At 33.4% G+C, this 12,471-nt stretch overlaps 1 protein-coding gene across 1 annotated transcript in view; it reads right to left on the reverse strand.

Moving 5' to 3' along the window:
• Positions 1-12,471, reverse strand: part of LOC308246865 (cadherin-related family member 4-like) — a gene marked incomplete at both ends in the record, with an annotated part of 101,966 nt that overhangs the window by 83,551 nt on the left and 5,944 nt on the right. The window contains 4 exons of the mRNA XM_080665208.1: positions 660-763; positions 2,698-2,820; positions 4,761-4,855; positions 11,849-12,019. Coding sequence (XP_080521334.1) covers positions 660-763; positions 2,698-2,820; positions 4,761-4,855; positions 11,849-12,019 — 493 coding nt within the window. The remainder of the gene's footprint in view (positions 1-659; positions 764-2,697; positions 2,821-4,760; positions 4,856-11,848; positions 12,020-12,471) is intronic.

Below are 12,471 nucleotides of genomic sequence, written 5' to 3' on the forward strand. Positions count from 1 at the left end.
TAGGGTAATTATCCCCAGAAATAAAGGAGAAACTAAGCTCCATATTTGCTTCTAATTTAAGTTAAAGGGACTTTGAGGACTCAAACAATGAATTACTCTCCTTCACCCATAGAGATATAACTTAGTGATGGAAGAGAAGAAATTTGAATACTACTATTTTTCTTTTTCTCTTTAGCAGTTTAAGAAATATTTGATTATTCTTAGATTATAGTCCTATATTTGCTACATTTTGAAGTATAAAATAACATCCACCAGCCATTTATAATCTACAAATGTTTTCCAATGCCAAAATTGTATCTCAGAGTGTGGGAGTAAAATAGTTTAACTTAAATATTTTATTACTTTAAATTAATGTATTTATTAAAAAGCAATGTAAGAAGGTTACACCTTTGGGGGAAATATAAAAGGAAAAAAGATACAAAAATCCTTTCTCCATATTACAGTTTTGGTCATTTTTATATTTTTTACAGAATTTTCTAGTGTATATTTTACTATCTATCAATATATGTTTCAATCATCTATATATAATCATTGATTTTTAATATAACAATATAAAATATTTCTATGTAACTACATAATCTTTATTATTCTTATGTTATAACATATGTAAAAAGTTTAGTCATTTTCTTATGGTTCTAATTTAAAATAAATATGCTTACTCAAATTGAGGCTTCTCATCATTTATGTTTCTGATTTTTATAATTAGTGTCCCTTGGCAAAACAGACCTGTTATATCTGTTGCTCTCAATGCAAGCTGGAAAACCTGGAAAAGAATTTTCAAAAATGTTATAATATGCTATTTGATAATATGTATCTTTATGTCTCCTGCTAGTTTATTGTTTTGTTATGTTTTATTTCGTTTTAACATTTTTCTATAATATATATATTGTTTTCATATATATATATTGTTTTTAATAATACAATATATATATATATATATATATATATATATATATATATATATATTGTTTTTCTTCTAGGCAGTTAAAAAAAATACTAGTGCTTTCTTAGTTAAATATAGATTAGTTGTATATTTCAAAGTGGCTTCATTTTATATGCTATTAAATTTCACTCAAAGGTCTATGTAACTTGGGTAAATATAGATTAAATTGAACAAAAAAGATAATGAATGAATTCCAGATTCAATCATAAACCCAAAGTGCAATGCCTTGAAACTATTTAAAGAAAGCTGTTTTAATATTAACCCCTAGAAACAAGAAAATGAGTTACTCTTCCAGATCAAGAACACGAGGTAATTTCTGAAGAGGTGAGAATGTCATCAAATCTCAAATATTTCCCTCCTCATCCTGTCACACATTTTACCCTTTAAGTATCATTTATTCATACATATCATCAAGTGTCCTTTAGAAAAAAAAAACACTGCTGAGGCTGTAAGATATTTATTAAAACCTTCTTAAGCAAACTTTTAATAAGCATTTACGATGTACAAAAAGAACCTGAGTCCAGTAAGGGACTGATAATGATTGTACCAAAGTCTCTTGGATGGTACTAGCATATCAAATGTCATAAAATGAATTGGTTAGCTATGTAGTGGGAAAATGAAGTGGATCTTAAAGGACTTAGCAAGTCCTTGGTCACCTATGTATCATCCCAAGTAGGGGAAGTGAGAGAGGAAATGGCCAGAAAGTTGGACTGCTTAATATGTGGCTCATATGCATAACCTCCATTTTCCACCTAATTTTAACCTCATACTGTAGTCTATCGCACAAATTGCTTAAAGATATGTGTCATTAGCTTCTCCACCATCCTATAACATTCAATATATCCAAATTGAAACTGAAATTGAAACCACTGGCTTTTCTTCCACGATTTTTTGTTTTTTTTTTAGTTTAGAAAGTTGAGATCATCTTCAATTATTAATGCTTCTTTCTCCTAAATATCTGTTCAGCAGCATATTCTCTATTTTTTTCTGTCAATGCTTATATTTCCCCCTTATGGCTATTTTCTCAATTACCTCATTGAAATAATATATGTGGAGAATTTCTGGAAATGACAATGTTTTACTGCTGCTACTACTACTAATAATAATGTATCTCTTTACTTCTCAGATCTAACACCTCATTTCTATGTGGATAGATTATCTCCAGCTACTACCTTTTTAGTCAGTCTGTCCTACTTACATAGTCTTTATTATTCCACTCAGAAAAATCTTCCCAACAATGCTTTCCTTAAATTGCATTTCTGGTGGAAATACCAGAAATTGTTCTTCTTTTCTACCACATTAGTTTCAAATTCATTTATAAGATTTATACCCAATCTTACCTTGGCTACCTATATGCTTTGCCAACTTAAGTGGGGCAGGATATGAATGCTCAAATAGTTTCAATATTAAAATTTTAAGGTTTTAAGTTTATTTCATTTATTTGATGTTCAGAAAGATTTAAATTTTATTGATTTATTGATTTAGCTTTCCTGATTACAAAGCTACTTAAAATTTTTTTTCTTTAAACTTCTTTAGATAGATCTAAAAAGTTAAGATGTGATCTCTGTTTTTAATAACCTCAGGCTTTAATCTAGACTTTTGATGAACTGCACTAATTCTCATAAAAGAATCACACAAAATATTACTTTCCCATTAAAATAATAATGTGTTTAGTTTTTCAGGCAGAGGTCAACATTGTAAAAAAAAAAAAATCTGTCACTCTGTGTAAAATAATAAATAAATATATTAATTACTTGATATCCAGCATCAAAATCCAAGGTATCGTTGCCTCTCAAGCTAACAATACCACTTACAGAATCCACTCCAAAACAATTTGCTCCTTTTTTTGGTCCAGATAACTGTGTCTCAATGGTGTACTAGAAAATTAAAATATGCATTAGTCACACCAAAATAAATGGGAAGGTATTTGGAAGATCATTAGGATATAATAATAAAGCAAATATGTAGATAGTTTTCTACTTTCACACTAATTATTCTTTCTGTATGATCTATTTTGTATTAAAACCACCCACATATACTGATGCAGAATACAGGAAACAAGTGTTGTGTAGTATATTAACGCAAACTTTTAAAATATATTTTTATAGAGCTGCACAACACTACACAGATTTTTCTAAGAAAAAAATTTTTAAAAATGCATAATTTTAGTAAACAAAACAGTGATATAAACCAATTTTGAATATTAATATAGTTGAATATGAAGTTTTAAATTCATCACATCTTTTTAGTATTATTTGTTTAATCCTCACCCGAATGTATGTTTATTGACTTGAGAGAGATAGGAAGAAAGAGAAACATTGATGTGAGAGAGAAACATTGATCAGTTGCTTTCTGCATGGACCCTGACTGGGGATCAAACCTGCAACCTAGGTAGGTGCCCTGACTGGGAATGGAACCTGCAACCTCTTCAGTGTACAGAACAATGCCCGAGCTATTATTTGCCATCAACTCTGGAAGAAGTGAGAGTAGATATATACTCACACAAGTATCTGAAAAAATGTAGTTTGCAATGAGGTAAAATTTTATTAATGAAAAATTCAATTATATCTGCATATTTTTAAAATCTGATAAAGCTCTAACCTTTAACAATGTTACTAGTTCTCAAAACCCTAATTTTTAAAATAATACCTGCTGGGTCCCTATCATATTGCTGCAAATGACAGAACTGGTAGTAACTATTTTCAACTGGACTGTAGGTTATTTTTTTAATCTATTGGAAAGACTTACCTAATAGAAAGGGTCTCATATTTCTTAACAATTTAATATGAATTTGATATTGGCTGGTCTACCAACAAAATATTTTTGAGCAGGAATTTTGAATACTTTGACTGACAACAGCCACATCTCACTGAAGGTTAACTGTGGAAGTCAAGGGTAAGAGGGATTAAGTGACTTCCCAAGGATCACATCGCTAGTTACTGGAAAAGCCATTATTTGACCCAAGTCACATGACAGCTCCATTACTTCACCCTGATTCAGTGCTCCATTACTTCATACTGTGAGTTACTAAATTAAAAGTAGTAAACTCAATACATGTCTAAAAAGAACAGCTGCAGAGCCAAGCATGCTGACTTTTGTAGTGCAATGTACCACTAAATTCTCCAGATAGAGCTTTATAGGTTTATTTTATTTTGCCAAATCTCTAAAAGACTTTAAAACCAGGAATCAATTATGAGAAAAGCAAATCTAGTACAGTTAGTAATTAGGATACTGAAACATCAAAAAAAAAAAATATAATCACATTCACATGTGTCATTGAAATAGCTAGAGAAGTGAAACAGTTCTCAGGAGCATCCAAAAGTCAAAGCCCAGTTTCAGCTCAGCATTGATGTCTTCCAACCAGCTGCCCACCTCCCTTGGAAGTCATATAAATTTCTTGTACACATCAAGAAAATATCTTCCAGCCCTAACCGGTTTGGCTCAGTGGATAGAGCATCGGCCTGAGGACTCAAGGGTCCCAGGTTTGATTCCGGTCAAGTGCATGTACCTTGGTTGCGGGCACATCCCCAGTAGGGGGTGTGCAGGAGGCAGCTGATTGATGTTTCTCTCTCATCGATGTTTCTAACTCTCTAACCCTCTCACTTCCTCTCTGTAAAAAATCAATAAAATATATTTAAAAAAAAAAATCTTCCATAAATGCTATTTCTAACACAAATATTTCATTATAGTGGTTATCAACTTCATTATACCCTCTCTGATGATCAAATTAAATGTATTAACTTCTCTTGAAAAATATATCCAACATAGAGCTGTATGCCAAAGTGATATATACATCTCCCACAATATCCGCATTTACCATCAATCTATCACCATGTGAAGAGTCCTCATCTGTGGCTGTCACTCTGTAAATGGGCTCAAATAATGGGTAGTCCTCATCAATTTCTAAGGTAGCTGTGAAGACAAAATTAACATGTTACATAAAAAATTAAAGAATATGATGCAATACTAATTTTAGATTGTATGGTGGGTTTCAGATAATACTTTAAGATGATTAAATATTTTTTTCTTATATTTATAGTTTTTCCTTTGGCTTCCTATCATCTTTTCTGCACCTACAGAGTGCTTTTTCTTACTTCCTGGATCTGTCTGTGGCAACTATAGCTTGAAGAAGAAGAGCATGAAATATATGCTGACAGACTGTTCTATGGGGAGCCAGTAGGGGAGCCTCACAAAAGATTCTGGTGCTCCAGTTTCTAGACCTTATCAGCCATGCATGGAGGAACTTTTTCTTAGAAATATATTTGCAGACAACTCTCACATCCCTTCTTTCCATAGTCTTGACCACATGTGAAAAACCCAAACTACATATAATACAGGTGGATAGACTAGGAAAGATTCAGGGTAATTGTTTAATTTGTTTTTTTTTTCTTGTGGTGTGTGTGTGTGTGTGTGTGTGTGTGTGTGTGTGTGTTATTACAGTTCATACAGTATACGTTTGAGAGTTTAACCCGAGTTGACTAATAAGACATTTTAAGATTTTCTATTCCTTGCATATACTTGAAGCCTAATATGCTAAGTGTCCAGTCGTCCAGTTGTCCATTCAACCAATCAAAGCATAATATGCTAATGATATGCTAAGGCTGCTCAACTGCTTGCTATGATGTGCACTGACCACTAGGAGGCAGACACTCCAACTGGTAGGTTAGCTTGCTGCTGGGTCCAGCCAATCAGGACTGAGTGAGACGGGCCAGACATGTCCTGGAGCCCTCCCATGGTTCCTCCTGGGCTGGCCAACCTCTCGCATCCCTCCCCAACCCTGATCATGCACCAGTGGGGTCCTTCAGCCTGGCCTGTGCCCTCTCCCAATTGGGGGATGTCCGAGAGCAGGTTTCAGCCTGATCCTGCTCAAAGCAGGAGCTGCCCCCTGGTGGTCAGTACACTCCCACAGGGGGAGCACTGCTCAGTTAGAAGCCTGGCTCACGGCTGGCAAGAGCAGCGGCGGTGGTGGGAGCCTCTCCTGCCTCCATGGCAGCGCTAAGGATGTCTGACTGCCGGCTTAGGCCCATTGCCCAAGGGGAGCAGGCCTTTGTCAGGCATCCCCCGAGGGCTCATGGACTGTGAGAGGGCACAGGCCAGGCTGAAGGACCCTCACCCCGAAGTGCAAGAATTTCATGCACCGAGCCTCTAGTATATTATAACAAATTTAAATTTTAACAAGTTGCCCAACTATATTTAATTGATCTGTTTTCTAATGTAATTGCATTTAAAATGGGTTACCAAGAGATTTGGAGATAGGTGAAGAAAATAAAATAATAAAGATAATGGTAGCTGCCTAGAAGCATGTCTCCCAATATTTTTCAAAGAGCATACAGAAAAAAAGAATTAATAGAATTCCACAAAAGCCTGCCCTCAGTGTAACTTGAGAATAGAATGTGACCAAACTTTATAATAAAGTTAAGTTTTTTTAAAGAAAAGAAAAAATTTAACAAATCCTGGCAAATAATGTCTCAAGTTTCCATCCTACCATGAGACCTTGTGTTATGCAAAGGGTAACACATAAAAGCTGTTGGGAAAAGAATAAGGGAAAGCAAACTGCAAGCCTAAGAGTGATGTAAAATTGCTGCCAGAAAGAATAAGTCAAAGTGTAAAAAAACCCACAAAAACAAGAATCAAAACTTCTATTGTGTTGAAAGTACCATGCTTGCAAGATACATGAGTTAAAAAAATCAAGTTTCATATCTTTCAATTTTGTTTTGTTAAAGGCAAAGACATAATTAAAATCAAAAATTATTTTAAGATAAATGTTTTTAGCCCTAACCGGTTTGGCTCAGTGGATAGAGTGTCGGCTTGCGGACTGAAAGGTCCCAGGTTTGATTCCGGTCAAGGGCATGTACCTTGGTTGCGGGCACATCCCCAGTCGGAGGTTGCAGGAGGCAGCTGATCAATGTTTCTCTCTCATCGATGTTTCTAACTCTCTATCCCTCTCCCTTCCTCTCTGTAGAAAAGCAATAAAATATATTTCAAAAAAAAATAAATGTTTAAACAAAACAATTAAATGAAGTACAATATGTGTTAGAAATACACTGGCATCTATAACTTGTTTTTGAGTCAAATAATCTGAAAATTGAGTTTAAATTGTTTTTCATTGTTTAACATTTAAATAAATGTCATATTTTGTGATACTTTTGTATAAGCCTGAACTATTTAATGCACAGAAAATTAATAGAGGAATAAGTTGATCGGACCCTCAGAGCTCTTAAGTAAGTCTCTGTTCTGTTTATTTAACTCTCTACAACAATTATTTCAAACCTTGCTCTTTTGCCCCAAATCTCTTACCCTGTCCCTTCTATCTTACTTCCCACGGGAGATCTCTCTTTTTACTGCACACAATAAATAGAAACTTAGACTAGTGATAGCTCATCTTTCCCCATAAGATCTACAAGCCCACTAATAATACTGTTGTAATAATCTGGTTATTTTTTAACAGGAAAGGAATAAAGGGAAGACTAAAATATATAGCCATGACTTTATACAGCTTTGCTAATTTAACACTCTCCAAATCTGTTCCCAGCTAATCAAAGGGAGAAAGGACTGGACAAAGGCAGTTTAGATGAATGCCCAATAAGGTCTGTGTGACTTGGGAAGTGCTTACCTGGCTGTCAATCACATCTGGGAGCGAGTCAGTGGCCAGAACAGGTGTGGCCACTGCAAGAGCTTGAAAACTAAATACTTAAAAGGAAAAGAAGTACCTGACCTCAAGAAAATTTTAACCATGGTCCTGTCTATATCCTGCTCTTCAAGGCGGGAGTTTTGTATATTTCTTCACCTCCCCGTAAGTCTTTAGTTCACTCTGCTAGAAATTCTGACCCCACTACAAACACTGAAATTTCTCAAAGTCATCAAAGGCCTTTTCCATACTTAGTGTCCATCTTAACTTTTCTTTGGTGTTTACACAGTTGACTATTGCTTTTTCTCTTGGCACAAAAAGATCATTGCAAATCTAGAGGATTTGCTCTAAAACTGAGTACCTCTAAAAATATTGCCTGGGAAAATAAAACTTGGCAAGGTTCCTAGACATCCATTAAGTCTTCAAATCAGACAAAATCCTCATGATTGCTTTTCAAATAGTTTTTAAAAATACAATTTTATTAATTTCAGAGAGGAAGGGAGAGGGAGAGAGAGTTAGAAACAGCAATGACGAGAATCATTGATCACCTGCCTCCTGCAGACCCCTTCCCCCCCGACTAGGGATCGAACCTGCAACCCAGGCATGTGCCCTTGACTGGAATGGCTGATGCTCTATCCACTGAGCCAAACCAGCTAGGGCTGCTTTTCAAATCTTAATCAACAATTTAACAATCATCTGTCTCTTTTATCCACCAACCTATTCTGCCATCCCTCAGTGCACACTTTTACCACCTCATATCCTGGACAAGATGACACTGGGAATGGAAAACAAGGACTCAAGGGTCCTCAGTATGACACAGAAGGGAGCTTGGAGCCCAGGAGAGCTTGGAGAGGTTTCTCAAAGTATTACCCCTTGATCAAGAGAAGAAGACAAACAACAACAAAAACCATGCAGGTATTCTAGTTACTTAAGCACATTGATAGCCAATATCATTATTGATGTGTACATATGTCTGTGTGTATGTTTGCTTTAAAAAATAACTGTACATGGTTATCAAAGATTATTGCCTTTAACAGTGAATATTAGAAAAAATAATACTTTTGCATTAACATAATAAACATTACATTTCTGTTTGTAATCAATGTCCCTTTTTAAGAAAATAAATGTGATATTTTAGCACAGTATAATAGAGATGCATGTAGAAAAATCCTAGTTTATTTTTATAATCAATTTAAAAGATACTTAATATGGCAATTAAATTAAATGAATAATTGGTTTGGGTTTATATGGTCCAAATTTCAAAATAATTTTTAACTTCTTTTATATATAGTTTTTTAAATCAAGGGATAATAATGAATTCTTTCAAATACTATATTTGAATATCAACGATAAAGAAAATTTATTTCAGGCACACACTCAAATAACCTGGGACCCTCACTTCACTAGCACTTTTTCAGAGATTAGAAAGTACCATCTGAAAGGAGAAAACTTAAAGCTTCATGACATTTTGAATTTTCTAAATATAAAAATAAAAGTGTAAAGATTGATATATAAATGTTTATATGATAGCTGAGATTGATAAATGCTTGATTAATTGATTCCAACTAAACTTAGATACCATTTCTCTCTTACTTTCTTCTTCATGTATCTTCAACCACCCAGTCAACTGTATTCTCCCCATTTGTTTGTAACATTACCTCAAAGTCTTCCTTTAAACCAAATACACTGGACAAAACTCTTTTAATCCAATATAGTTTTGCCACTGCTTTCTCTCCACTTTACATGCTAATTTCCTAAAAAATGGTTTTTATTTTCACAATCTCAATCCTAAATCTGCTTCTCTCTGGCTTCTACTCCTGTAAACCAATAAAATAGTTCTCAGTAGGCTCATTAGTTATCACTATCCCCATATCACTAACTAAATGCAATGAACATTTTAATACCTCATCTTACTTGATTCTAGAATTCAAGTCTACTAACCACTGGCACGCTCTTTCAACACTCTTCCTTTGCCATTCAGGATATAACTCTTTTTTTTCCACCACCAGTTTAGCTGTTCCTTAATCTCCTTGGCAGGCTAAGTTTCTTCCTCACATCATTGAGGGTAGGAGTTCCTCAAGGTTTGGCCCTATGCCCTCCTTTCTTCTAATTCTCTACTCACTAGCTGAATAATCTCATCCAAATCCATGGTTTCAATTACAAAACATTTATAACCCTAGGCAAGACCTCTGAGCTCAACTGCTTACTTAAATCTCTCCTTTGTATAACAAAGACTTATCAAACACAAGATGTTAAAAAATGGACTCATAATTTTTTTCTCCAAATGTGGTCTATTTCTAGATAGCTTAACTGAGTATCTCCAAACCACTTATATAAATCAGAAACCTCCATCTTCTGCTTTTCCTTATATTAATTTAATAGTAGGTTCATTTACTATTTAAGTATCTCCATACTATTCTTTTATCTTTATCTCCATAACTTTCCTAGGTCAAACTATACTATTCCTTGCCTGGATTACTGAAATAACCTGACAATTACCTCTCCCTATTCCATGGGTCTTCAAACTACCACCCACGAGCCAAATCTAGATTGCTGCCTATTTCTATATGGTCTTTAAGCTAAAAATGGTTTTTATATTTATAAATGGTAAAAAAAAAAATCAAAAGAAAGAATAATATTTTGTGAGATTAAATTTACATGAAATTCAAATTTCAGTGTTTATAAAGTGTAGCAGAAAACATACATATGTAAACCCACTTGTTTACATATTGTCTATTGCTGCATTCTTAGTATGGTGGCAGTTTAGTAATAGAGATAGAGACCATATTCAGTGCTCTTGTTATTTCACATACTGTAAATTGCATTAATCCAGTCATAACAGCATTGTGAGTAGTTATTACTTATTGCCAGGCCTACCTATCATGCATGTTATTATGTATTACCATGCCTACCTATCGCCTACCTATCATGGCTAAACAAAAAGAGAAATGCGAATTTTGAATGCTACACTTTTAAAGCATGATTGAGTGTGGATTACTCAGTATTGAATTGTGGCAAAGCATTGTGTTTTTTATAAAAAGTCACTGTAGGTGTCATAAAAGAACATGATGAACATAAGAATTATAAGACTGAGAACTCATCACAATATTCCCTTTTGGCAGGAGAACAATGGTCAGGGGAAAAAATTAATGATACATGATTTTATTCACAAAAATAAATTTAAATTATGCTACAACAAAAATAAGATTCTAAGTGGCTCATTTCTTAGCCAACAAGAAAAACTATTTACTGATACCTCTATTACAAAATTATAACCAATTGTTACCATTATTATATTTTTAAAATTTTGTCAAAAAATTTATATAAACTTTTCTCCTACATTGCTATGTAAGTATTGCATAAATAATACCTTTGATTTTACCTTTTAGCCTTCAAAATTCAAAATATTTGCTATTTTGCTCTTTACAAAATCTTTTGACACCTCCTCTAAGTTTGTTTCCTTCAAATCTTGCTCTACTCTCAACCAGATGAATCTATTGAAAATACTTACCTGCTTAAAATATTTAAAAGGATTACCACACCCTTAGGGCAAAGACCAATATTCTTAAAATACCCATCTTATCTTTCAACAATTATTTTGAATTATATTACTTACATAGTGCTCCCTCCTTTGCAGTCATGGTAGACGTTCCATTTTCTTACATTTTATACTACCTCTAGGCATTTGTACATACAGTTCCTTCCACGTGAAACACTGTTCCCTCTCTTCTTGCTTATTTACTAAGATAAGAGTTTGGACCTAAAATATTGTCAGTTCTTTAGAGGAAGTTTCCCTTATGTCTCTGACTTGGTCAACCCCCAAACACAAACACAGATTATTTACTCTTATAGTATGAAAATACCTTTTGAACCTCAAGGGTATTAAAGTCAATTATTCTTTCTGACATTTTCATAAGTAAATATTTAAATTTATGTACTAAGTTGTCAAAGCCTTTTATTTTTCTCTCTACTGCCCCACATATTTTACAATAGAAGAATCTCTATTGCTGTTTTTAATTTATTTGCTCTCTAATCTCTTAATAGCAGAGTGAGAATTTCTATCTGGCAAATATATTTTTTTCCAAACAGTTCTATAGAGATATTATGTTTTCTTATATACATGAATAGCTGCACATATTTTGGTATATTTATATAAACACACATTACAGTATATACATACTAAAAATCACTAGAGTTTCCAACTAGAGACATGTGCCTGGTCTCATTCATTATAGATAGCTGTTAAAAGTAAATTATAAGAAAATGATGTATCATACTTGTGCCTGAAGAAAACTGGGGATCAGCAGTACAGTCTGGAGGTTCCGGAACATTAATGATATTAATGGTCAAAACATGTCTCACAAGTCCTCCAGTATCAACTATCAATAGAAACCTTCTAGGATCAGTTTCATAATTAAAAATTTTGGTAGAAGTTATTATCCCAGAACCTAGTAAACAGATAATTTATGAATGATAATTCACATAAATATATAGGAACATATTTTTTGTCTTGAAAGATTTTATAATTACCCATTTTTATTTTTTGCTACCTCACAAGAGAATATTTAAAATATGAAAATAAATAACAAACACTAATAGTTGACTTATATTTTAATGTCTGTTTAAACCTATTTTAAGTAAACTGTGTTTTGTTTTCAAACATTTTCATTAAAAACCATTTCCAAAGATTAGAAACTATAAATGACAAACATCATATTGTGATCACAATACTTGTCTACTTTTTATTAACAGTAAAAAAAAAAAGTTGTTTGTTTATATCCAAATTCATTAGTTATTGTGAGTTTACCTGAAATCATATAATAGGTTTAATATAATTTTGAGCAGACATCTTACTACAAAGATGTCTTTGTTATCAAAGGAGGCATGGTGCCTCCAAAAA

This window comes from Plecotus auritus (assembly GCF_963455305.1).
Source record: "Plecotus auritus genome assembly, chromosome: 4".
Classification (NCBI taxonomy): Eukaryota; Metazoa; Chordata; class Mammalia; order Chiroptera; family Vespertilionidae; genus Plecotus; species Plecotus auritus.